This window comes from Idiotropiscis lumnitzeri, chromosome 16 (genome assembly GCF_059441095.1).
Source record: "Idiotropiscis lumnitzeri isolate Australia: NSW breed Sydney's pygmy pipehorse chromosome 16, RoL_Ilum_1.0, whole genome shotgun sequence".
In the NCBI taxonomy this organism is placed as follows: domain Eukaryota; kingdom Metazoa; phylum Chordata; class Actinopteri; order Syngnathiformes; family Syngnathidae; genus Idiotropiscis; species Idiotropiscis lumnitzeri.
The window spans coordinates 9,465,626-9,491,787 of record NC_142406.1 but is presented as its reverse complement, the minus strand read 5'-3'; the positions used below and the strand labels follow the sequence as shown (position 1 = coordinate 9,491,787).

Sequence of the window (26,162 nt, the reverse complement as noted above, 5' to 3'; positions counted from 1 at the left end):
GTCTCTTCACAGCTCTCACAATGTTTGTCACCATCAGATGTTGATACTCTTGGCGGAGCTTTTCGATGTCTGTTGCTCAGTACAACAGTGCTTTCTTTCTTTTTCAGGACATTCCAAATTGTTGTATTGACTGAGCCTGGTGTGTGTGCAATATCTCTGAACAATTTTCCCTCTGCTCTCAGCTTCAAAATGGTTTGCTTGTTACCCATGGACAGCTCTCTGGTCTTCAGGGGACCGTATGCCGCAATGAAGTTACGCACGGTTCATAACACTTACACGGCATCCAATATGTGTGCTCGGATGTAATCTGCAGTATTTGTCATACGAGGTTTGGTTTGTCGTTCTCACTGATGTTCAGCTATCACGCAACCTTTTTCTCGTTAGAGTAACCGCAGGTCAGTCTATATGCTCAGGAATTGCCACAGTGAGCCTGTTAGCCTTTCGCCTACAGCCCATTTGTGTTTCAGCAGAACCACACACTGACATTGTATAGTGCAGATGGAATAAAAAAAAAAAAAATTGGTCATATTTGGCGACCTCGCAATACTGCCACTAATGCCTCCACTGCAATTCCAAATAGCCGGCAGCATTCAGTGAACGCGGTGTGAAGAACAGGTTGCGAGAGTGGAGATGGGTTAGAGTTTAAAGCGCCTAAGAGAGTGGACACTGCAGGGGAGGTAGGACATTAACATTCACTATGCACAGATGAGCTTCACCCCTGCGTATTGTGAAAGACGGAGGTGCTTCATACAGAATGCAAAATGAGAGAAGACATTTGCCGTGGATGTTCATTCTCTATGTTTAAATATGTGCATGTGTTGACGCTTGCGTTGCCAAATTTGGGGCGTGTTCGTTTGTGCTGTATATGATTCTGGCTATATAGGCTACAGGTCTCGTGTTCCATGTTCCCTCGCTGTGCCAGTGGGATTACTTGAGGGCATTCATCAATCCATATGCGAAGGTCTTGCATACGTAATTGTAAATTAAGTGGATTACCGTGCAGAATAGTCCAAGAGGGAATTAAGGGAATCTCTGAATGGATGCAAAATCCGAGTCCCACTGTAGGCAGCGAGTCTCACGACATCATCAGCGCTTTCGGGATTCATGATACCAGCATGAGATCCTTTGAATGGCGCTGATTTGATCAGCTCGGTAGATTTAATGACCCCGGCGCAGCTCTCGAGTGGGGACGACAATTCAAAGTGATTGGCACATTCAGCAGAAAGCGTGCTGAAGTGTGTGTTTATTGGAACATAAAATAGATTAGAATAACACCGTTAAAAGGTGACTTCAGCAAAGGCTCGGAATGCGGAAGTTCGTGCAATTTGGAAAGTGAGCAACATTTGACAGAACACGTGAGCTTTTTGTGCAACATGCATTTAAAAAAAAAAATAATTAATAAAATCATGTGAATTACATAAGATGTCAATATATTAAGCAAAACATAAGAACTTTATTTTTCTATATCGTGTCCAGTTAAAAAAAATGTTACGTAATAACAAAGCAAAAAGACACATTTTTCAGGATTTTGGAGTGATATGATTGGTCGAAAACAAAAAATGCGAAAACAAACCCAGTGCAGACAAGCAACATGGCCCGAATTTAAAACATGCCAACCTTTCTTTGACCCCGCCTCCAAAATAATATGAATCGAGTGCCCCTTGAATCAAAACAACAAAAATGAAAAAAATCTCCAAAAACAAGGTTCCATTATTTCTATTTGTTTTTTTTCTTTTCTTTCAAAAGAAAAACGAATTTTACCAGCACTCCACTTTAATTCCCCAGCATTCGTACGGTTGCCTTTCAAGACGGCGTGCAAAGGCAAAATGGCAAGATACATTATCCTCCGCTCGGCTTCAGTGGCCTCGTATCAGCCAAATCTCTCAAATCAAAATCTACCTCGAGTGGATTGCGGTTGAATACTAATGAGCTAGCCAGTGGTCGGGGTTTCTGTTTTAATGAGGACCAAAACCTATCACTTCATCTTACCTAAAACGCTTCATTTGCTGCCGGCTGCCAGCTGGCACATCCCAGAAGGATTCCGGGGTTGAAATTGCAGAGTTTCAGCGCGGCTCATTCAGGGCCCTGGCAACTAACGGCAGCCTCCCTCCCACTCCTCCAAACATTTAAACCCAGCTCCGTTTGCCCGTAGCAATCTCGGCTCAGGAGCTGAAAGGTCACTTGAAATAAATAAAGAATGGGGAGATCACTAGGCATCCCACTCACAGTCGAGCGGCACTTTGTATGGATAGCCAAGGCTGCGCCATTTAGCTTTCGGTAACCTGAAGCGATACGTGAGAATGGCGGTCGCAGGATGGGGAAAATCCAGATTGACTGCCGTTCACTTGTCACGGCTACATTTGTCACGTCGTTCAACTTCACGCGCATTCGTCACCGTGCTATTGGCTATTGTTGGCGTTCTGAGGTGACAAAATGTGGATTTTTTTAGTTTTTTTTTTTTTATGGGGCCTTGGGATCGAAAACCGAGCAAACACACCTGCAGTTGTAAGTTTTAAGGATGCCTGCGTGCAAACATTCTCTCGTGCCCTTTTGTCATCTTGATGTACTCGCAGCTCAGTTTGTGACATCACGCATAGTGTCGTTTATCAGCCGACCAATCAGCAGCAGTCGGAGCACTCTCAAAGACTGTTTTGTCTTCCCCTTGCCTGAAACTCGCTGAACCATCAGATTAGCTTCCAGCCTCGGGAATGTGTTTACCGCAACCTGAATATGCAAGTTTTCATCACGGCTTCTTGACGTCATTGAGAAGATGCGCTTTACAAAACGGAAAGCACCGCATTATCGCTTGACCAGCTTTTTCGTGCTCTTAAATTTTTCTCACGCAGGTGGCTAAATATATTCTGTTATCAAAAAGAGTTACAGTCTTATCACTTAATTCAAATGGCATCAACTAATATGGACACAAATCTTTCTCAGCCATTTGCCGAGATTCCCAATGGTATCTTTGCAGCATTATGCTGTAGACCTTTTCTATTTCTGGAATGCCTGAATAGCTCAATGCACACTTTGAAGGCATATGGCATTGAAAAGCAGGTGCATGAAAAGGTGGCTTTAGCTCAGCGGGATTATTCAGGCAGAAGGGCTCATATTAAAGACACACTGTAGACAAAAAAAAATAAAAATACGGGCGCTCTCAACCCCCAACCGTTGCTCACACGGCAAATGAGAATTGAAACCCGAAATAGAAAACGATAACTTGAAACTATGCATGATGTGCAGTCAAATGTGAATTAGCTTACTGTATTTTCTGCAAGGAGACTTTCAGTTTGGAATCAATGGAGTTACTGTTTTAGGAAATAACCGCGCATATAATGTCATAGATAAGATTTAAGATGGGGAAAATAATACCTGTGACAGCCGCCACATTTGGCCCAAAAGAGGACGTTTATTGATTTAAATTTCACGACTAACAGATGAGCTGGCCTACTCATAAATGGTTGCCTAGATACAGTTTGGTTTATTTATAGCCATATATATATATATATATGATTTATAGCAGCCTTCCATCCTAATTACCGAGTTTCGTCATTGATCGTCATAAAAATGAATCAATGCTAAATGGACGCGATTGAGATAGGAAGACTGACTTATCATTATTGATTCACTCTCACATGACTTATTACCAGTTGAGATGATCTCAAGGCGATATTTTCCAAGTATCGGATGTAAACGCTCGGAAATAAAAGATCTGAAAAATTCATCTTTTGCCTCAGTTTTATGTTTTGAAAACTTATGCTGAGTGTCATTGGATTAAAATTTGACATATGTGACCGGGTGAGGAACTTAACTATTTTGCCATGATCGAAATTAGTCGTCACTTATGCATGTGTCCGATTTTTCCCAAAAAGGAGATTTCATCAACACACAAGGACCCTCTTTGGTTCCACACCCTTCGTGTGCGTATTGGCTATTCAAGAGGGTCCACTTCACAAGATATCACAGATGGTTGTGTTGACTCGCCCTCAAATCTGCGACAAGACATGAGAGCAACATGGGATAGAAAAAGGGGGATTTTTTGGGGGGGATGGGAATACTAGCAGCAGGACAGATGAAAGCTTGAATAGCTTACTGGCTTCACTCCCAGTGTACACTCGACCACGGAACTCTTGAATTTAAAAAAAAAAATAAAAAATGAATTTGACTAATTATCCCAAACTCAACTCTAATTATTATAGTAAAGTGTTAATATGCTGACCGTTTATACCGGATTTGGACGCCCCGATCTAAATCATGACAACACAATGACATGGGACGTTTTTGGTACGTTCTTTCAATCCAAGTGCATCGTAAACATCCGAATGTCGGCGGTTTAGCATCTACTGTATTGTTAACTGCGCCTCTTTTGTCTGCTCTGTGTACTTCAAATGATTCGAGCTGTTCTTCCCGAATAATGGGAAAAAAAGAGATTAAATGGCAGCTTTAGGATTCAGTCTAAATGAGGATTGAGTCTTTAATGACGGAGGCGTAATGTGAGCATGATTCACGACGCCGAGGAGACTGACACAAACGTAAAACAAAATTGCCTTTCTGTAAAACTAAATGTCGTAAACGTAAAACGATCCGCCGGACGTAATTCACGAGGATATGGTCAACTCTTAACATCAAAGTGACTGCTTTTGCCAATACTTTATTAAAAGTGCATTTTTTAATAGTAATCTTTAAGGATAAAATATTTCTGAGTTAGCATAATTGCTTTTATATAAAAGTGACTTTCTGGATTTTACTGAACATAAATGTTAAAAAAATATATACTGTTAATTTTGTGACATAAAACTTAACATTTAGAATGTACATTGTTCATAATTACAAAATTCAGGGATGTTCTGCGTTCGTCACAACTCTACTTCTACTTTTTTTTTTTTTTTTTTAAAGCTAGATAACACTTTGTTGACAGTATTTAGCGGTCACAATCTTTGCACCTTGGAAACGCAAACATCTCTACTTCCTTGCATGCTGAAAAGATGACGCATTCGTTTTTTTTCTTCTGTATTGTTAACTATCATTTTTATTGCGTGTGACAACAATGCATGTCGCAGACTGTGACCGATTTTGCCGTGGTGATCAATGACTTACGCTTCGTTACTCACTCACGTTCTGCCGCCTAGTGGCAACTTTCTGCTATTGACTTCCCCGAAGATAAACATTCACAGTTGATTATTTTGACTTTTTTTTTCAATCATGGAATACATTCAGTCTTTAAATAGTAATTTTAATTCGACTTTTATGTTAGCTATAGCAAAGCGTTAGCTTACTAGCTACTGAAAATGTCAGCCATTTTTTTAATAAGTAACGCGTTTCGCTTGGTGCTTAGTATAACCACAATGATATATTGAACAACAATTGTGAGTCAAAGAAGAAGAAAGTGTCGACTACATTGCAGAATATAAAAAATATGAACCATATTAACCAGTACCCGTTTTCTTTTTGCCCATCAACAGACAAGCTCCAACACTAGAAGTTGTTGTGATGCATGATGCTGCATTCAATTTTCAGGAAGTAACCGAAATACCAAGCCGCTACCGATCCCAAGTCTGGAAAAGAAAAAAAAGGTCAGAAAGGGCATCAAGACTCAAACGAAACAAATCATGAGAATGACTTGTGATGGGAACAACAACAGCTCAGACTTCAGGTTGCTTCCTCAAACTATAACGTCGACCAATCTATTTCAGTACTCGGCAATATAGTTTTCAACTGTGCGATATAAAAAGTTTTCCGCAAAACGTCGTAAGCCTGTCAAGAGGCAGTTGGAGGAAGTTTGGCACAATTTAAACTCTCAAAACAACAACAAAACCTGGTGAATCTATTACCTGTCATGAAGATTCTTTTTTTTTGTTTTTAAATCACACAGACCTCACATTTTCCATTCAACTCAAATTCTTTGTGGACTTGTTTGTGGATGAGTGGAGCCAGAATGGCAGCCAAGAACTAAAAAGCAGCCCTTTGGAATTGCACCCAGACCTTTTCGTCACCAACATATTCCAATGATGAGCGCCGGCCAGTCACGGGATCCTGGCTTGCCTCCCAGCCAGCCCCGCTAATTAGTGCCCCTCTTCTGAGCTAATTGGCCGATAAAAAACGGGGATGGCCTCTTCACCCTGTCTGAGCATTTTGCCACCAAATAGCAGCGAGGAGGATTATGTGGCTTTATGAAGCATGGTGACACTCAGCCAGCAGCACTTCTCTGCTATTAATTTCTTTGTCGTAAGGGTCGCCTCTGCCTTGAAATTTTGGTACCGTGCTTTTTGTGTGTTAGTGGAAACGGGGGGAAAACACTTGTTAAATTGAAATATGATTCTTGGAAATACATTTAAATGTTTTGTGAAAACTTTATGCTGTGGAATAGAACGTCAAAATTACACCGGGATGCCTAAACATCACCAGGGCCTTTGAATTGGATTAATACAGGGGTGCAAAAAAAAATAAAATTGTCTTTTTCAAAGAAAATCATGCTTACTTGTGCCTGACAGTGTGGTTGTAATTATCCAACATGACATCTTTTTCATTGCGGTTGTAGTTTGAAGTAACGTGCATCATAGTGAGACGTGAATATATTTCGACTCTCTCATGTGGCTAAATGAGGTAACCCAAAATATTGTCGTAGGCATGTTTTACGTTACAGTTCAGTGCAGTTGTGCACCACCGCAATTTACAACCGAAATAATAGAGATGCTGTTTATTAAATAACTATTTATTTTTGTTCAGACAAAAAAAACATCATGACATCATCCTGAGATGTTGAAAAAAATAACGGGCCTGCACTACCTGTCAAAAGTATTAAAACAATCAAAAGTTTCTACTTTTTTAAAAGTTGAAATTAATGCTGTGTAGTGTCTGACCTCACAAAAGTACTTGCAAAAATTTTTTTTTAAGCATTTGGCCGACATTCTACCAACACGCCTATGTTTACTCTGCATTAGCAGTTCCACACTTCCGTACAAAGCAGCTTAAAGGGGTGAAAATCTGGAGATTTTTCTTGTATAATTCTGAAATGCACATTTTTATTAATTAGTTCGGGATAGCTGTTTTCTTTTTAACCTCTGTCAGTTCACCCTTTATCTTAATTTTGTTCCATTTCAAGCCGTTCGAACTGCTTAAAACATTGGAAAAATGCGTTTTCAGACTTTTAACTGTGTATATGAGGTCTTCAAAAAAATAAATACTTAAGTTAAATAGATAAATATACCTAAAAATTCTGCGAAATAGAAAATAGTTGTAATGTGCTCCTTCCCACTACTGCAAATGAGGATATAGCAGGAGAAACAAAGGTGGGTAAAAAAACAAAAAAAACAAACTTTGATCCGGTCAGGAGTGTCGACATTACACCTGAGTCATATCAGACTGCAACTTGTGGTTTCAGTGGAGGATGTCGTGCCCCTTGGCACCTTTCCAAACAACCTCCAAGCTTTTACAATTAGATGATTTGCACATGCGGAGCACTCCGGTTATGAATGGGTGCATCACTCCAAGTCCCGCCTTTTCCGCTTTGGGGCGGACCAATCAGCGACCGGGCTGAGCGTGGATGGGACGTCACGACAGTTGCAGTCGTGTCGCGATTGGAATGTTAGCGACTAACAAACGGAACAACTGAGCAGTCGGAAATTGGTCACTTGGACTGAGGAATTCCATCTTTTTATTGTGAGGGGAACGTTTGCGAGCATCCGCACCGTGCGAGGTCACCCTTTCCCTGTCGAGCGGAGAACTTAAAGCGCCGCGGCTGAGCTCCATTTTCTATCAGCGCATCTCGGCCGACGTGTGGAGCTTGTTGGAGATAAGAAGAGAAATGCCAGGATTCGTCAGGTTATGCTGGTGCCGCTGAACTCGCCTCTTCTCTTGTCTGTGTTTACGGAGAACCATGGAGTGATTCGGGGGGGAAAAAAAGGAGGACCAGCGACGAATTACGCCGAGTCTTTCGGGACGGAGCGCGGCTGCAACTGCAACGCGGACTATGCTTTTACGGTCTCGCTTAATGTGTTAGATCGAGTTAAGCAAGCAGGCGAGCTTTCAACCGAGGGGGCCCACCGGGACCCCTGCTGCTGTTTACCCGCAGGGAGCGACTTCCCAGACGGGCACTTTTCCGTTTGAAAAGCTCTGAATGAGAGTGGGGGAAAGCGCCGTGGAAGAGCTCGCGAGCCACAGGATTCGGGCGGCACTCGTCTTTTTAGGTGCACCGAAGACCCCCTCGACATGCTGGAACTCTTCAGACGCGAGAGAAAGAGAACCGACTTTTAAAATCGCCCACATGCGCTGGATCAATCGCTGCATTTGGGAACCGATTACGCAGAAGGGGGGTTGGGGATCCTTGGAGGAGGCAGCCGGAGGATGGAGCCGTGTAAGCGGGATTGCTGAGAGCCTAACTTCGGGCCACTTTGCCGTTCTTATTCCGAAGCAAGTCGCATCTGTTCCCTGGACACATGCAGGCCAAAAAACGCTACTTGATCCTGCTTTCCGCCGGCGCTTGCCTGGCGCTTCTCTACCTCGGAGCGGTTCCGCTCCAAACGGCGAGCAGGCACCGGCATGATAGCAGACGTCGTGGGTACCGACCCGATCACCCATGGCCTCACTTCTCGGACCGTTTACACCCATTCGTGCCCTGGGATCACACTGACACCGAGGAGTATAACGTGCACACATCTGTGAAGCATGCCCGGGACGTGAACACGAGTGTTTACAAAGGCAAACGTTGCCGAATGGAGTCATGCTTTGACTTTTCTCTGTGTAAAAAGAATGGATTCAAAGTTTATGTTTACCCGCAGCAGAAGGGGGAGAAGATATCGGAGAGTTATCAGAACATTTTGTCGACTATTGAGGGGTCCACGTTTTACACCTCGGACCCGGGTCAGGCGTGTTTGTTCGTGCTGAGTTTGGACACCCTTGATCGGGACCAGCTGTCTCCACAGTACGTCCACAATCTGAAAACCAAGATCCAGAATTTGCCTCTGTGGAACGATGGCAGGAACCATCTTATATTTAACTTATATTCTGGGACGTGGCCGGACTATACGGAAGACTTGGGCTTTGACATTGGCCAGGCCATGCTGGCCAAGGCCAGTATCAGCACCGAGAACTTCAGACCCAACTTTGACGTTTCTATCCCCCTTTTCCCCAAGGAGCACCCGAGGACCGGCGGGGAGAGGGGCTTCCTTAAATATAACTCCATCCCTCCTTTTCGAAAGTACATGCTTGTCTTCAAGGGGAAGCGCTACCTGACCGGTATCGGTTCGGACACCAGGAATGCCTTATATCACGTCCACAACGCAGAGGACGTGGTGCTGCTCACCACCTGCAAGCACGGCAAAGACTGGCAGAAGCACAAGGACGCACGATGTGACAAGGACAACGCAGAGTATGACAGGTAAACCGAGAGTTGTCGCTTCAGATTTAAAGTAGCTTTTCTGTGTCGTAGTTTGGAGTGTCAAAAAAAATCATTTCATTCTTTTTAATGCATTTTTACAGAATTTCCAAACAAAAATTAAAAATGCCTCAAAACCTGGAAAAAGTATCGTTTTTTAAAAAAAATACCGTTCCACCATTTCTGATTAAAATTAGCCGCTTAATACATTTGACATTCTATTATAAAATAAATAAATCAGATAATAATTTCGGGAGTTGTAATTCTCACCTGCTCCAGGTAATAGCACCTCATTTCCTCCTAAAAATGAAGCACAGCAATAGAACGCTTGAAAGTTAATTAGCCACCACGCCCCTTCTTTTCCCCGAACCTCACCATCAGCATCCCTCTGTGGTTGAAGTATTCTGTAGAGTGTGTGTTAACATGTTGGGCTCAGTCATGAAAGTATTTAACACAAATAAATCAGTCGTAAGGCTTTAGTTTTTATCAGGCTGGTGTCATCTTTTCCAGACAGGCCCCAGGCTGAGTTGATTACACCTACCTTTGGAGGTCTCATATTTGTCTCGGTGATAATGATTCCCTACAGCTATTGTATTTTGGGTGCTTTAATACTCAAGGATGCGATTGTAAAGGTTTGCGTAGTTGTATTGCAGGAGGAGCTGCGCTGTCAAGCTCTCCTCGTCTGTGAAACCTCGGCTTTAATCTGCATTTATCAACCTGGGGATCCTCCGCCCTTTAAAGCCTGGATAAACTCAGGCATGTGATAACACCACTTGTCGGCGTGGTGCCTTTTGGGGGTGCGCACGAAAGCTCTGTCAAGGTTACGGGAAACTTGAGAAACTATTGGAAAAAAGGTGTCTATACACTTACAATCAAGGGGGGGGGAAATGATTGCTTCGTGGTCTTTATCTTAAAATCCAAAATAATGAGTTCAAAATTTAAATCTGACGACGTAGCATGAGCCAGGCATAAGATGGAAGTAGTGAAAGTCGCAGCTTTGAATTGAATTTTAGTATGTTTGTATGGCGAATTAACAGGAAGAGCAAAATCCTGTCCATACATGTTAGACTTGGAGAGAATTGAGTCATGTTCCCCAACAAGCAGACAAGTTTCCGATGTCTAAGAGTTGTAAAGGAGGCCAATCATAACATTAACTGGTACTGTGCCACCCTTCTGTTTGCAAAAGAGTGTGACGGAGTAAAAAGTTAGGGGAGTGCTTGACTCACATCTGTTCTCTGATTGGTCAGAAAAAGTAATCAGGGTTGGTGATACGTGGTGGCCACACCCACATTGAGGGGAAGATTTCCATAAACTTGATTGTGGTGCAGATAATGACTTCCGTCTTACTGCCATTCCCATACACTTGAGGTATGTAATAGATGTTGATAATATTCAGCCGAATATGAAATTAATCTGCCATAACAATGACATATTTTATATTTGGAGTAAGCATTCATCAAGACTGTTACTTCCACACCTTTGCACGGAATGAGTATGGCCACAAACTCATCTCGTGGCCCTCGCTTAGTGAGTCGTAGGTCACCCTGGCCACCCCACTGAAAAAGTTCTAGCACTGCACCTGGATAGCGCACCTTTGAAGTTTACGTCCTTGCATTTTTTTTTTTTTTAATGCGGCCCTCAAATGGAAACGTTTGGACAAACCTACACTGTTTCACTGTGCTAAGCCAGCATGATTCTATTTAAAAAGGCAGCGATAGCTTTGTTAGCTACGCACACTTGCGGGATTTAAATATAAGAAATGTTCGGTGGCAAACTGCGCCGCGCTGCTTGAAGGAACATTTTTGTTAATGACTCCTTGAACTTGATCTGAACTCTAAAACCTTCTATTCTTCGCAGCCTAACCTGTCATGCGCGAGGAAGAGCTCCGAATCCAAGGCGCACAAGCGAGCACTTGTCACTCCATACGTCATTTTTTCCGTCTCAAACAATCGCATGCCCGCACCCTCTCCGTCTTTCCTTTGCAAGTCTTCGGTTTTTTTAATGGGAAAAAAAATTGAATGAATTACCTGGCTTTGTACTCTCTGGATTGTCTAAATATTGTCAGTTTACCCAGAATTCTTAGGATCATCTAATTATTTGATTGGGGATGAATAAATTTCAATGAGTCTTTTGGTGGATGGTTTAATCTGAAGCTGCCAAAGTGTTCATGTGTTGCAGCCGGTGGTGAATTTATTTTTGTGAGTCTCCTGCTAGTTTTTCATCTCAGTTGCACCAATAGTGTCCTGCTTGACTGCTGTTTCCATTCAAAACTGAATTAATCCACTCGTGCTTTTATAGTTTGTACTGTGTGCTTTTGTTTGCTTTTGCTGCAGATCTGTGATTTTTTTTTTTTTTTTTTTTTTTTTACCCCCACACTTTTTGCTTGCGATTTGATTTCATTCACTTACACAATTTCTCTCCGGTGCGTTTAACACATGGCCCAATATTTTTGTATGTATCTTTATCTTATTTCCTGTTTTGTTTGAATTGAATCAACGAATGCTTTCGGTGTTAATGTAATGTAAACTCATTTGGTTGTCAGCCCAGCCGTCGCAGAAACCCTGACACAGCCCTCTTGGTTAAATTGATTTGAGTGCGGGTGAGGAGGCCAATGCCGTGCAAAGATGCTGCCTTATAGACTCAGGAATGCGCGCACGTGTCCAAACAGCTGTTCGTTGTAGATGAGCGAACTAGGACTATATATATATATGTGCCTATATATTTGACTGTGGCTTGATCCCTTTTGCTGACACAAAGACGCAGTGAAAAATATCGTCTGAACACACGCTGAAGATTTGATTTGATGCCCTTTTCCATCCCCTGTAATGACACATGCTTGATGATCCAGCACCTCAAAATTAATGTCGCGTTCCAAAAATAATCCAAAAAGAAGTTAGACGTGAGGCTGGTATAACTAGCCGAACTGCAAAAACATTCTCTCACGCAAATCGGATCGGGTCGTAAATAATCGTACCTCTTGGTAATCGAGCCTGCTATCAGATTCTCGCAAACTACCAATTGAGCAGGTGGTTGTAAATGAGTACAGACGGTGAGGAAATAGTTCGTTGACAATGGGCGGCTCACCGTGGAAACGTTTCAAGTGCGACTCTGCTGGAAATCCACTTGCGCACGGGTAGGAATGTGAAAAATGTTATCACTTCAACTGCTTTCAAGTTGTGGATTATGCATCTTGTCTGTTATAACTTGCATCGCGCCGCATCAGCGCAGCGTTAGAAATGTCTGCCTGGAGAAACGGTGATTAAAGTCAACCCTTTCCCTTTAAAATGTCTAGAGGGTTAGACCGTAATTATGTGTCTACACGTGTTCATTATTCTTCATACAAAGGCATGTGCGCTTACTTCTTATAGGACACATTGGCCTACATTAATTACAAGTCCCTTGTACACAGCTGTTTTGGGAATGCCTTGCCACCGCTCTGGAAACTGCCCTAAAACGGAAAGATTTGTAAAAGTTGCACTAATTAAATGGCTGCGGATGCAGCAACGGTGCCATTTTAACGTCTGTAAATAAGACGAGCACGGCACTTACTGCCCCAAATTGACATTTAAAGTCGCAAGAGAAGCGCATTTAAGTGAAATGGTTGATAATACAGTTAGAAAACATATGCTGTTGGATGTTAAAATGTCAGTCAGGTCATGTTGTTACTCTAGAAAGTGTTATATGTACTGAAAGTGGAACTGATTCACAGTCCAAGAAAAAAAAAGAGAACATTTGGTAGAAATAAAACAAATTTATCACAATTGCTCGAAGTAATGACTCCATCTAAAAACAGTCGCGCGTCCTTAATTGCTTTACAAACATTTGAAGCTTTTGTGCTACTTGAATGGCTGCCACTATCAAGGTCACATGAGGGACAAGGAATTAAAAAAAAAGGAGACATTTCAAGAATGGAAACGTCAAGAGGAAATTTGTAAGCGACTGAGATATGACTGATAGTTTGGCTCGCAATAAAAAAAAAAATAAAAATGGTTGGCCCAGAAAACAGTGCATTGAATTTGTCCCCATTAGGTGGCAATGACAGGAACACAAACTGAACGCCGCTTGTTTTATTACCGCGGTTTCATCAGCAAAAATTGCTCTCGCTCGGGGGAAATCCACTCCAAAGTGCTTTCGTGATGCTCATTTCATCGTCGTACTCTTCGACTCCATCACTCTAGCGTTAGCGCTTTTTCCTCCCTTTGCCCATCTTTTGTCAAAGCAATGGCCAAGCATGTTTTGATTGGGCCCACGATGGCTTCTCGCCACGTTTGCGCGCCTGCCGTGACCAAACGACGAGGCAGGGTTTGACATTTTGCCGACAAAGGCGGAATCCGAGGCGGGCCGAGGGAAGGGATGCAAAGGAAGCAACACTTCCTCTCCATCTTATCTCACTAAAACACGACTCTGGATGGGAAGGTTGCAGCCACCTCAATGTCGGCACCGTGTTGTCTGATCGTGGACTCCTGCGTGGAGATGCGGAGTGACGAGCACACAATCGCGTTGCTCCTCTTTCTGCTTGGCAGGAGAGGGTGTCACTCTGCTCGGGCTCCCGATGTTTATTTTTCCTGTTGTCAGATAAATAAATCATGAATATTTCATGATTGCCTGGTCTCTCTTAGATAACACATCACCTTGTGACGGAGAATGTTAATGATGCACCATGTAATTAGTTTCAGCATGTCGCATGCGGCCTCATTAGGATGCTTTGATATTTGGGTGCGTTTGTTTGCGTCAGAAACTAATAAGCCATTGGCTACGAAAAACATCTGCATGCTCTTTTATCATATTTGACGTATTCCTTTTATTTAGTTGTTGTGCTGTCAAGTTGTTTCGTCCTAATTTGACATTATCTGGCCAGGCCATTTCTCACTTGTGCATCAGAAGTAGGGTGCCAGTTTATGTAAAATTTTTGTTCTACTCCAAAAGTTTTGTGGACTAAAATGAAAGGACCAGTTTGTGAATTTTGTTCACAGATATGTTTAATTTAATCTTTGATGTTTTCATTCTCAAAATATTTTGAATGAACCGTTTACCGAAATCAAGGTGTTCGGTTGTCTTCTGCCCACTGCAGGAGATTTTGATTATACTTAATATACGAGCGTTGTATAACTCAGCTCAACCAATTTCTCAATACGCTCCACTTTAGTGAACAATTATTCCAAAAAAAGGCTTCAAGCTGTTTGCTGTCCCTCCCGATCAAAGTATCAGAATTAAAATTTTTTTGTCAGTATTTAAAACAATTGCATCGCTTAGCATTTAGTCTGTTAGTTTAATGATAATGCTAACCCTTTAAGCAAGTAATATTTGAACACAAATGGTGCAGCAACACACGTAGACATTTGGTATAACTCTACTTAGTGATATATTCTTTATCCTCTACAAGGAACTGAGATGTCTGTAATGTACTAGCGTCCATGTACAGTATATCCGTCTTTATGCGTATTCTATACTGCCCCCAGGTGGCCGGGGTGGTCCGCAGTACACTTACCATTGCAAAGTGTGACAAAATGTCCAAAAGGCACCACTGTATCACTATTTCGTCTCAATATTCAATTCAAGGACCCAATAGGTGAAGTAAAAATAAAAAAAAGATGCTTTCTTACAAGCGTGCCTTAAATTTTGTAGAATTGCAAAATTATCATGGGTCCAAAGTGAATTTGGAATACTGGGCCATTAGATACTCTCTGATAAGAAGTATGTTTTCCACATCAGTCTGCCAATTTGTCAGAACTCGTTTTTCCACTAGAAGCATTGCCCTTGGTGTTATTTTTTTTCATATTTAAAAGTGAAACGACGTAATTAAATAAATACAATATTTGCCCTCGGTGCTAATACTTCTGTGGCGTGTTTTCCATCTGTGTGTGTGTGTGTGTGTGCGCATCGCCGGGCTTGGGTCTTTGTCTTGCTACATTGACCGTGTGAACAGGAGCATGTGTGTGTAAGTGCACCCAGGATGACTGGGGGTCACGACCCCGCTGTCTGTCCCCTTGCTTAGCGAGGAAGGCAAAGCCCCACTCGGTGACCCACATTCATTGAGGGATTACCAGTGCAGCCAAGCCGCCTCTGGCCTCAAAGGTGGTTGCGGCCGTGCTGTGGGGGGTACGAGTGGGGAAACAGTTTTAGGGTGGAAGTGAACTCTGATCCCACTAGTCTGTGGAAGTCGAGACTTTACATGGTTCTCCAGTTGGACTTTTTTTTTAATTACAATCAAGAATTAGCATTGCTTATTGGTAATAATTTGCTGTCCATACTTATTCTGGAGAGTAAAAAAAAAACACAGTTGTCCAATGACTTGATTGATCGTGGAAGCAGACTGAAATCGAGATGAAGAGCAAGACTTAATTCCAGGATGTCGGCGAACCTCTTCAGAGGAATGAACTTGCTGGAGACAGCCGAAGAGCTAAACTCCTCATCTTGTCTTTCAGCTAACGCTGATAACACGATATAGTTTGTGTAAAAACAGGCACAAGAGTAGTGGTGACTTCTCTTTTCTTGGGAACGGCGCAGAAAAGGAGGAGGGCGAGTGTAAAGTGATGATCAGAAGAGACAGGTGATCGGCTCCCCATTAAAATCTCTCCCAGAAAAAGATTAAAAGACACGGCGCCTGTCTGCATGGTTGGTGAGCAAAATGAGCTCCGAGTTCTACCATCTGTCTTTCTTTCTTTTTTTTTTTTCCCTTTTAGAAAGACATCGTATTAAAATGTCTCCGGTTTCTCACGTGTGGAATCGGGCATGGTGAGAAGGGGGCAACGCAGCCCTGGGTGCAAATTCTCTTTCCTGTCGATCCAACATGGCCGCAGTCACATGGATCACTGCTGACGTTCTTCCCAACAGGCACGTGTGTTAAAATCAAACGCGTTTGGAGCACATAAACGAAGATGATCCTTTGTAATATTTCTCCGACAGTCTGCTTGGTGTCAAATATTTTTGGGGGGGTTGTTCTTCAGTTTTTATCTAAATTAATCAGATTCTCATGCCTCACATAGCCGTTTTATTTCCTTTGGCTAAACTGTTGGTCTCATTGGGTGAAAGGTGAGGTGAGTTCATGAGAGAAAGTGAACGGCGTCCCACTGCTCCCAAGGGTTTGCCGCTCTTCCTGAGTGACTGCGACTGTGGAGCACCTGACCAGAGTTATCTCATCAAAGAGGCGCAGCGGGTAGAAAAGATGGCCTCAATCTAATGCGGCTTGCCACAGGCGCAGGTTCTAAAAGCTCCTTCAAAATAAGACGCCTGACCTGTCCCTCCTTGCAGAACTGGGCGGTGCAGACGCATGACTGGGGAAAATGAGGAGTGGGGGTGTATTTTTGCGACCCCCACGAAATGGCAGCTTTTATGGCCTCGGGAGGCCGTTTGGCACACATTTACCGACAGGCACATCAATGGCGGCGGATCGTTGACGTTAGTTCGCGCGTTGACCTCCTTCCCTCATTTCTCACCACCTCAAGAGTGAAAACAAACGCGCAACCCCGTTTGCTGGTATTCATATTCAAATCGTAATTGGCAGAAGAGGGTAATCTGAGTCAAGGTAACAGCGATGGGAAGGGGGTGGTGGAGGTTTGGAGTTAAAGAGGGCAATAGCTTAAGAAAGCATTATGTCACTGAAGAATGTGCGCACAGCTCAATGTTTAAGGGGCCAAGGCTTGAAGCAGAGAAAGAGTTTTTTGTTGGTGCAGATCTGGGCTGCCTGGCAGGCTGATGGAAGGGCTCTATTTCACCCCCGTCTGGTTCTTCGTGCTTTATGACTCAGTTTGACTTCCACTCTCCGGGTGTAAACGTTGCAATGGGGTCCTTTTGTGCTGAAGTTTACTCTCTTCCTGAGGAAACACTTGTGCCTTGTTGACATCACAGCCCTCGCCATATGGCCCAGTGTTACCCCCTCGTGTTTTTAGCCCTCTCCATCTGAGACTTTGGCTGCCGGAGCTTCTATTTCCCCTTTGCCTTTTGCTTCTGGGGCCCGCGCAAATCACCGCCAACAATGGCTGCTCGCACAGTGTCGGCCACCAAACCGGGCTCTCATTTGGCAGATTCCATCACACTTCACGGATCAATGGATAAGTCAAAATAAACGAGGCAGCAGGGTTTGGCTGGAATAACGCATCTGGTCCCACAGAGAAGAGCACGGTTGACCTTAAAAAGGAAGGAAGTCGTCATTTTAGTTTATCAGGGTTTTCCCAGTTGCCTTGGCAGCATGTTTGGTGGTTCACTTTCATGCTATTTATTCATGAGCTTGATGGGGCCTCCTTTTCAGAACACGCAGAAGGACTTTGCGCTCATTTTAGGCATGGGGACAAAATGTAGCCACTGGTGGCGATGCTGGATATTATAAATGAACACCCACACTCCTCATGAGTTAATTCCGCTCATGTGTTTTCTCAGCTCACAATTTTACCTCATCATCACGCTCCCACAGTCTAAAAGCCCGCACATAAACAAGCTTTTAATATTGCATCGAAGTTATAAAAAAAAAAAAAGAAAAAATCTTAAGAAGCTGCTTTTTTTAAACAGAGCGCCCGCTAGATTTCATGACATCACAGATGGAAACATTTTTGTGCGTATGAGTCATTTCCACTGCGGTCTGATATTTGGTGGCATTTTCTTTTCCCCCCGCTGGTTAGTCCATCTCAAACGTGTCCACTTTCTTGTTTCTGTCTGTGTCTCCTGATTCCAAAAGTTCCTCACTTGTGTCCGTGAGTGTGTGTGAACTGCTGGTGTGTGTCTTAACACTTACCTGTCATCAAAGCAATGCAAATGATTCTAAAAAGGCCAAAATTGTTTAGTCAAAAGATGCATAACTGATTCCCATGAATGGTGTTGCAAGTTCCCACGAAGAACCCAATACACGCTGGCGCTCATCTTGGAATTTAATTTCCCTTTTCTGTCCTCATTCAATGTGGCGCTTTCCCTGAAATGTGCATTTGTGCCACCTGTACGAATGTTCGCTGTTGTTTGGTCTTGGCAGGGGTCTTTGCTCCTCGGAGTGCCATTCTTCTAGTTTATTTTTATGTTCACGTGGGCGCCTTGGATCTCTTCTCTCCCCAGACATTGACACAAGACCGCTTTCTTTTAAAGAGTCTGTGTCTTGCCTGTCTTTGACACGGCGTAGCGTGGCATCCAGAAGCCGGAAAGGCGCAAGGGGTGGGGAAGAAGATGCGCTTTGTTGATCCAAAAGTGTGTTGCTTTGTTGCAGCTGTCACGGGGATTTGTCTTTTTGTCTAAACGCTCAGTGACGACCATGTTGTGAAATCAGTGGCAGCAGCAGCACACGTTCAGATCACAGAGATGTTCAAATAAATCAGGGTTTCATCTGAGAAAAGACCTCCTTTGTCAAACCGCCGCCACAGATGTCTGAAAAGGTGGGATTGTGAAGGAGATTATGAATAATGTTCGATGTGTTCATATGTAAAGCTGCATTTTTTTTTTCTCTTTCATGGAAAGCAACGAGTAGGAATTTTCCGCTAGGATTCCGCCAAACCAATATTTTCCTTATCGGCGCTATCCCGCCTTTCATTCTCCAGTTGTCTTCAAACTGTCAGGGTTAAATTCTTGTCATCAAAGAATACTATAAATTTTTAATAGATTTACTACATAGGAAGTTGAAAGGTTTAAATGGTGTAGTACACTTTAGAGTGTATCATACATTTGTCTGGACTCCGTACTTGTGAGGACTTTGTGTTTTCATCACTTGTCAGTGTGAGAGACGTTAAATTTCTCATGACTTACTATTCCAGCGTACCCAAAACAAACAAAAAAATCTCTACAAATGAGCACCTCGTGGGAATGACTGCTTATGTGCAAATTGTCTATGCTCAGCCCTGCGTTTCCTCATATTAAGATGGTGCATAATTGTGCCACCACTAAGGCACGGTGTTGCACCCGTTCCCATTAATTGTATTTGTCAAAGCACTCTCTACTTGGTATTCTGCCCAGTTGTCTCCAGAGGTGCATTCATCCTCTCTGTGTACCACCTGGTTGCCTGAACATTAATTTTGCGGCGCAGACTCTGAATATGCTATAGAATGTATTTAACTGACCTTCCAGTCTGATGAACAGGCTTCATTACTCATTCCTTGCAATATGCTTTTGCTTTTCATTTTCAAAAGGAAAGTAACTTTTCAATCTGCTAATTGAAACCAACCATGATGGGAAGACACACTGTGGGTTAAAAAATGACATCACTTCCTGCATGTCGCAGGATTTATTTATTTTTGATGAGGGGGTGCTTATTTATTCAGTGGTGGTTCGCAATATGTGTTCAATGTCATTCCCGTTATATTGAGGTAAAAGGTCAAATTCTCCAGAGATTATTCCAATGTATGTGCGTGTGTGTGCATGTGTAAAAGGAAGCGCTTCTGTTTGCTCGTCTGCGGTTTTGGGAGTATCTGGTGACTTGGGAGTATTTGCTCACAGCTACATAGCTCGCTGTCTATAAACACACTTATATTCCCTGGGGATTTATGACATTTCAGGGGAATCAGGAGAGCTTTTGCTAATAATTCCTGGTAATGCATGCTATTGGCTAGTGTTTCAGGTTTAGTTCTGAAGTGTAAGCATTTAGTTTGCGGTGTGAACTATTCAGAATTGCATTGGCTAAAATATCAGCGAAGTGTTTACACTGTAGCCGGCAAAAGGACAGACAGAAATCCAGACAAGTATGTGTTAGGTTTACTCTGCCGGCTGCGCGTGTGTATTTGCTTGCGTGCATGCGTGGTCTGAGGCCAGTGTCTATCCTTTTAACGAAGTAGGGCTGATTCAGGACTGCTTTTTTTTCCCTTCCTGCTATCCTCATTCCACGTTCTTCTCTTTAAGCCTTCGGGCAACCTTCCTACGCGGGGTCTTCCTCAGTATCAACACAAGACTCAAATCATCCTTCCGTGTGTACTCAGCAGTGTGTTTTTTGGTCAAAAAAATTGGTTCTAGCACTAACTGTGGCCACTCATGTGGAACCTCCAGAAGCTAGAGAACATGAATAATGCATCAGCATGCAGAGTTCTGACTTATGTATTTTTGGGGATAGTCATAGTAGGATGTGTGTCCACACACACATTAGCCATGCAACCCTAGTGCAGTGCTTCGATGGTGGATGAAATGGGCGCATGTGAACTTTACCTACCGTATTTTACGGTCCATTAGGCGCATCGTATTAATAGGTGCACTCTCGATAACGCGTCTGTTTTTTTTCCCTTCAAGAAATCACACGTAAGACGCACTGGGTTAAAAGGCGCATTATTTTTCTGACGCTTTTTATGTCAACATTAGCCAACCTTTTTTGCTCGCCTCCGACAGCAATTGGAAGCTCGCTTTGTTGTTTACCTCACGCTGTTGCGGTCCCTCATTGTAACATTGGAAATATGCTTCCAGGAAACCTCAGCTCACTTTGGATCCAACCAGCTAGTAGGACTACATTACCCATTATTCTTCGGCAGGATAGTTCAAGTTCTGATATGACGAAAACGGACGCCTGCTAGCGATTAGATGAGAATGACAATGCAAACTTAATTGGAAGGAAACAAATTGAAGATGATGAACTGAAAAGGCAACATTTAGCCATACATAAGTAATGTAAAATTCCAAGTCATATGAAGACATCCGATTTTTGTCTGTCTGTGACATGGAGAACATCTCATTTGAATCACTTCCAACCTCAGCTCGCTACCTTAAGGTGTCTGTTTTGGGTTGAAGGCTGAGTGAATTTACTCATGTGCGGAGCAGAGGCGATTCATTATTCAGTAAATTGCATTTAATGTGGAGTATGGAGTGAGACCAAATGAGCCTCAAAGCCGGCGGCGTCCCTTTCTGGATGCTGATAAGCTTTTTAGAGGACGCCGCCACGGATTTTGGTAAAGGCAACACATTTCTTAAAAAAAAAAAATAGTCGCTGTGGCATGGAGATCTGAGAACTCAGCCGCCATTGACTTTGCCGTCGTATCACTGACGCTGCTTCATGTTCTGTGCCTATTGCATTTGAAATGATTAGACTTAAATAAAAAAAAGCAGCTCTCCAGCTGCAGGAATGCCTCTTCATCTGTTTTCCTTTTGGATGTATTATTTGAATTTGATGCATAGCCAAAATTCCACGGTTTGATAAGAGTTGTGTTTCATTTGTTGATATCAGCAAAATGAATGTGCGACTCCCCAAGAGTTTCTTTTGAAGATTTTGCAAACATTTTAGCATGCAGTGCCGTGCGTCATTTCTCAGCCAACATTTGACTTGTTTGCGCTTCCACTGTCAAAGATGTGACAGCTACCGAGGCATGACTGGCATCATTGGGGTGAATGAGAACTAATATTGTTGGCACTTTCATCCGACATCAGTGACCTCTGACCACAGAAATTCTGGACGGACGGAGAAATACTCCCACAGACATACTTGAAATTCTTGTAGAACATTTTCCCTGGAGAATGGAAGCAGCAAAGGAGAGGCCCGCTCATATTTTCCATTTTATCTCATGGAGCAGCATGGCGGTATACCAGTGTGTGTAAGGTCTGGGCGATTTTTAGGATATTCCACTGTTAGCATGATTTCAGTAACGGAGTATTGTATAACGACAACTTGTAAATATCCACCAGCACGACTTAAATGTATCATTGACATCCTGAGGCAATCTCCTGTCACGGGCTCATCAAACCCATAAGTATGGTGAGTTCAACTAATGTGCTAACTCTTCTGTTAATGATTGTCTGCTAACATTAGCCAACCTGACCTTATCAAGGCCGTTAAGTGTCACACTGTTACTCCTTATCAGTCTGTTATTGCATGGATGTGGATATGGACGCAAATGTATGCAAAATTAGTATTGGCGTCGAAAGGGGAAAACCTTGACTGCAAAGGTCTTACATGGCACAGCTGCTCTGTTTTGGCTGCTGGAATACAAGTGGCCACCCACAACAGTTTGCAGATGTGTTTACATCTTCCTCCGCTCAGTCGTAGCGACGTTTATTAGTCTGTGGAAATTCATGCACTTTATTCAACATCTCAATGGGCAGGGTTTTTTTTGTACTCGATTTTCGTAGCCTGAATACGATACCGTTGACTCTACACTGTGTCGAAGATGAAAACCTGAACTCTGCGTAATAGCAAAATTCATTTTTGAGTTGTTCTTTCAGATAAATGTCAAAATACTCACTGAGTGTTTTAGTGTTTTAAAACAATGTCCCAAAAAATCCCATCTCCAAATAGAACCAAGTTTGGAGAAAATATCTTGACACTTGAGCTACTTAATGCTGACAGTTGTTTATTTTTTTTTTGTCTTTAGTCGTCATCGCACTATGGCTATCATTCAAGTTCCCACACAAATATTAACGGGTGTTGTCACTCCACGTGAATCAATGTTTGCTGGGAAGTCGAGTGTAAAATCACAGTGAAAGTTTGTTTCAGTCCATCCAGTGGTTTGATTTTTAAGCTCTGCCTTGCCGTACAGACTTGTAGGATTCATTTCACTTTGACCATCTACAGTAGCTCACCATTCATCATCCTGACATGAACCCCCCTCTAATTTTAAGTGAGAGTTTGATGAACATTGTTGGACAACAATTATGTAACTGGGGGGAAGAAAGTGCGTCACGGTTTGAAATAGTTGAATGGCTCTAATGGTCAAGCGCTGACCTGATGGAAGAACATTTGTGGCAGCAATTTAGCACATGGGTGCTTCCGCTGTAGGGGTTATTGTATCTGTCACGCACGGCTGCGACTGTGCCGAGCCCTTCTTGTGTTTTCGGGCTGACCGGCTCCGCCGTAAACTCACTCGCTTCCAACAATAGAGCGCAAAATGAGACGCAGCAGGGTCGGGAGGCAGACACAGAGCGAGGGAGACAAGGGGAGATTGTGGAAAGGAGAAATTAACAGGGTGACAAAGTGAGTTGAGGCCAGAGAGTGACAAACTGAGCGTTGGGCTCACAAAACAGCCAAGCGTCGGAGCAATGGCCAAAACTGGTTCGAGCTCTGACCCAAACATAAACAGTTGAGTCAAGGGGATAACGTGTGACCCTTGGCGGCTGATCGTGTCAAGCTGGAGATGGTCACGGCACAGCAGGTTTGGAACACAACATAAACAGCGCAAATGAATTACTTTAGTTAACACTCCAAGACCACGGAGTCTCATTCCGCTTCTGAACCAGAACATAGAAAGAAGCAAGCCCTGCCTGAGCATATATGTACCGGATGTGTGCCGGTGTTTGATTCAAGGCCCGGCGTTGCCCTGGTTAACTGCTGCTGTAGCCAATGTGGTCTGAACTCACCGCTGTTTGTTTCCAGACCTCAGTCGAAGCCAGAATTTCTTTCTTGCACAAGCCGCTGTGACGCTGCATCCCGGACTAATAAAGGAGTTCCCTTAACTGGAAAGGAGTTGGTGTAATAAGCGGAACATCAATGCACTCTGGGAGCAAGCTGCTCCTAAATGACAATCAAGCATGCAGAGAAGTTCCACAATAAAGTGATGTTTGCCGAAATTGTTGACTTAAGAACCCAGCTGTATGATCTTAAGATGTCACTCATCTTTATCTTCTTTTATTATTTCCTGTGGGGGTTTATAATGAGAGCACACAGTGTACATTTTTTGTACTTTCCCACAGAATCCGAAGATTGACCGGAAGATTTTGTAGACGTGGTTTGACAGGATGTGACTAATGAACGGCAGCCGTCATTTAATCTACAGCATTGGGGAAAAAAAAGAAAGAACAAACATATGAGTCATCTATTTCTTGTTCATATTTTGTCATTGTAAGTGATACAGAACCTGTTGATCAAAACGAAGCTGGATGCTTCTAATATATTCAGCAATCTGTTTTTAACTAAGTCATATTTCCTGAGTTTTATTTGAGGTAACCTGAAAGTCATTTATTTATAATAATAGAAAATAATCATGCTTTATTGTTTTAACCACCCTAATCAGCAGGCTCGAGCGGCTTTTAAGGCATTTTATCCCTCAAGCAACACAAGATCCCCGGGAGGTACGAGCAAACAGCATGGGTGAACCAGTGCCACGGAAAAATTAGTTTGAGAGGAAAACCGAGGTGTGGACTTTGGCCTTATTGTTCACTATTTCAAAGGATGTCCGCTGAGAAAGGAAATGAAGGGTGTGGAGGGATGGCGTGACCAGACAGCCAAAGTGTGGAATTGCCTGGTAGAGGCGGGACCTGCCACATCAAGAGCCCGACCCAGAGACCAAGTCAAAGCTCTCTCATATTAATTAGATATGCATGTCACTGCCATTGTTCGGAATCGGTCTCGTCACATCTCTGGTACGGTGCTGGCGGCAAAATACCCCCAAAAGTACGGGCGAGTGTTATTCGTCCACATCCCCGTCGTCTCATTGAGTGAAGCTGGCAGCCTCCAAGAGAGAAAGGAATTGAAAAATGAGAATGTGTGGTGGACCTCCTCCCTACACATCCCTCCAACTAATTTTCCCCCTGCAAACACAATCCCTTTTGCCTTAGTAACCTCCCGGCTTTTCCCAGTGCCAACCCCTTTCGTTGGCCCATCACTCACTGCTCCGGAAAATCCGAATCTCTTCAGTCAGGGATCAAAGCTCAAAGCTCAGCCCAGCCACCGTGTGAGAAGTCACATTCTTTGGCTGATCTGCAGAGACCTGCCATGCAGCTTGACAGCAGAAAAATGCTGCAAGTGTTTGTCCAGGAGCAAATACATCTAGCATTTTTTTCTTTTTAGCTGACTTTCTTCCCCCGAAGAACAACCTTACTGGCCCCTGCGACCCATTTGGGTCTCAACTCATGTGTGCATTCACAGACCAAGAATATGTCAATGATGGACTGGATGTATGGAAGCAGTCTGGGATTACCCCGAATAGGATCACTCAGAATGAGCTGAACTTACTTTGACCTCTTGGGTATAAGAGGAAATGGAATGTGGAAAAGAAGTGAATAGACAGGGATTGGCAATACTGAATGTTTCTGTTCGATGACGGTGGTGTGGAAAGGACCATCAGAAGTTAGTAGGTTGCAGTTAGTAAGAAGGAAGGAAAGACAATCAAAATCTTTATTGAAACCGTTGTAAGGACTGCTCTTGTTTTTTTGATTAAGGCCTTTCTGCTTCGAAGATATTGGGCAAGACACCAATAAAAGTTACTTCAACTTTTGCTAAGTTTTCCGTATTTGTTTTTCCAACAGTCTGCTAAAAATAGACAGTGCTCTTTTCCCTTCCATGTCTCAGTCTTTCCATCAAACTGTTGCGGGACTTTTAAGAAAACATTGAAATGTCAGCTGAAGGTAAAATGAAAATCAGGTATGCTGCTCCAGTTGTTTATAAAGAATAAATTGGCGTTCTGAATGAAATATTAGTTTTCTTAAAAAAAAAATAAAATACAACCAGAACAGTTGGATTGGAGAAAAGGGCCAAAAAGTTAAGATGATGCGAGAATGCAAAAGAAAGACAGAGCATTGTTAAATGGCTTTGGATGACAGTTTAAAATATGCACGCACTGCAAAGTGGAGCATTATAGCTTCATGAATCTTCTGCCTTCATCTGTTTAAACTTTCATTTGAAAAATCTATTTGTTAAATGGCTATCAAGTTCAGTTATTGATTGAGCTGCCAACAACTGAGGGCTCCGTTTAATACACTCTGTGTCTCTGTGTGTGTGTGTGTGTGTGTGTGTGTGACTGATGAAGACTGTTAGTCGTTAGGGTGCTCATGAACCGGCTGTAGGTGTTTCTACGACCTGCAAGCATATATTTTTAAAATAGAAGAAATTGTTAGCCCGCTAGATCAAAATTGAAATATATCACTTTTACTCACTCATCTCCTTTTATGGTCTTAATCTTATTTGACTCCATTTACG

At 42.9% G+C, this 26,162-nt stretch overlaps 1 protein-coding gene across 1 annotated transcript in view; it reads left to right on the top strand.

The window, feature by feature from the left end:
• The first annotated feature begins 7,493 nt into the window (after positions 1–7,493).
• Positions 7,494–26,162, top strand: part of ext1b (exostosin glycosyltransferase 1b) — an 82,055-nt gene continuing 63,386 nt past the window's right edge. The window contains exon 1 of the mRNA XM_088318657.1: positions 7,494–9,373. Coding sequence (XP_088174783.1) covers positions 8,433–9,373 — 941 coding nt within the window. The 5' untranslated portion in view covers positions 7,494–8,432. The remainder of the gene's footprint in view (positions 9,374–26,162) is intronic.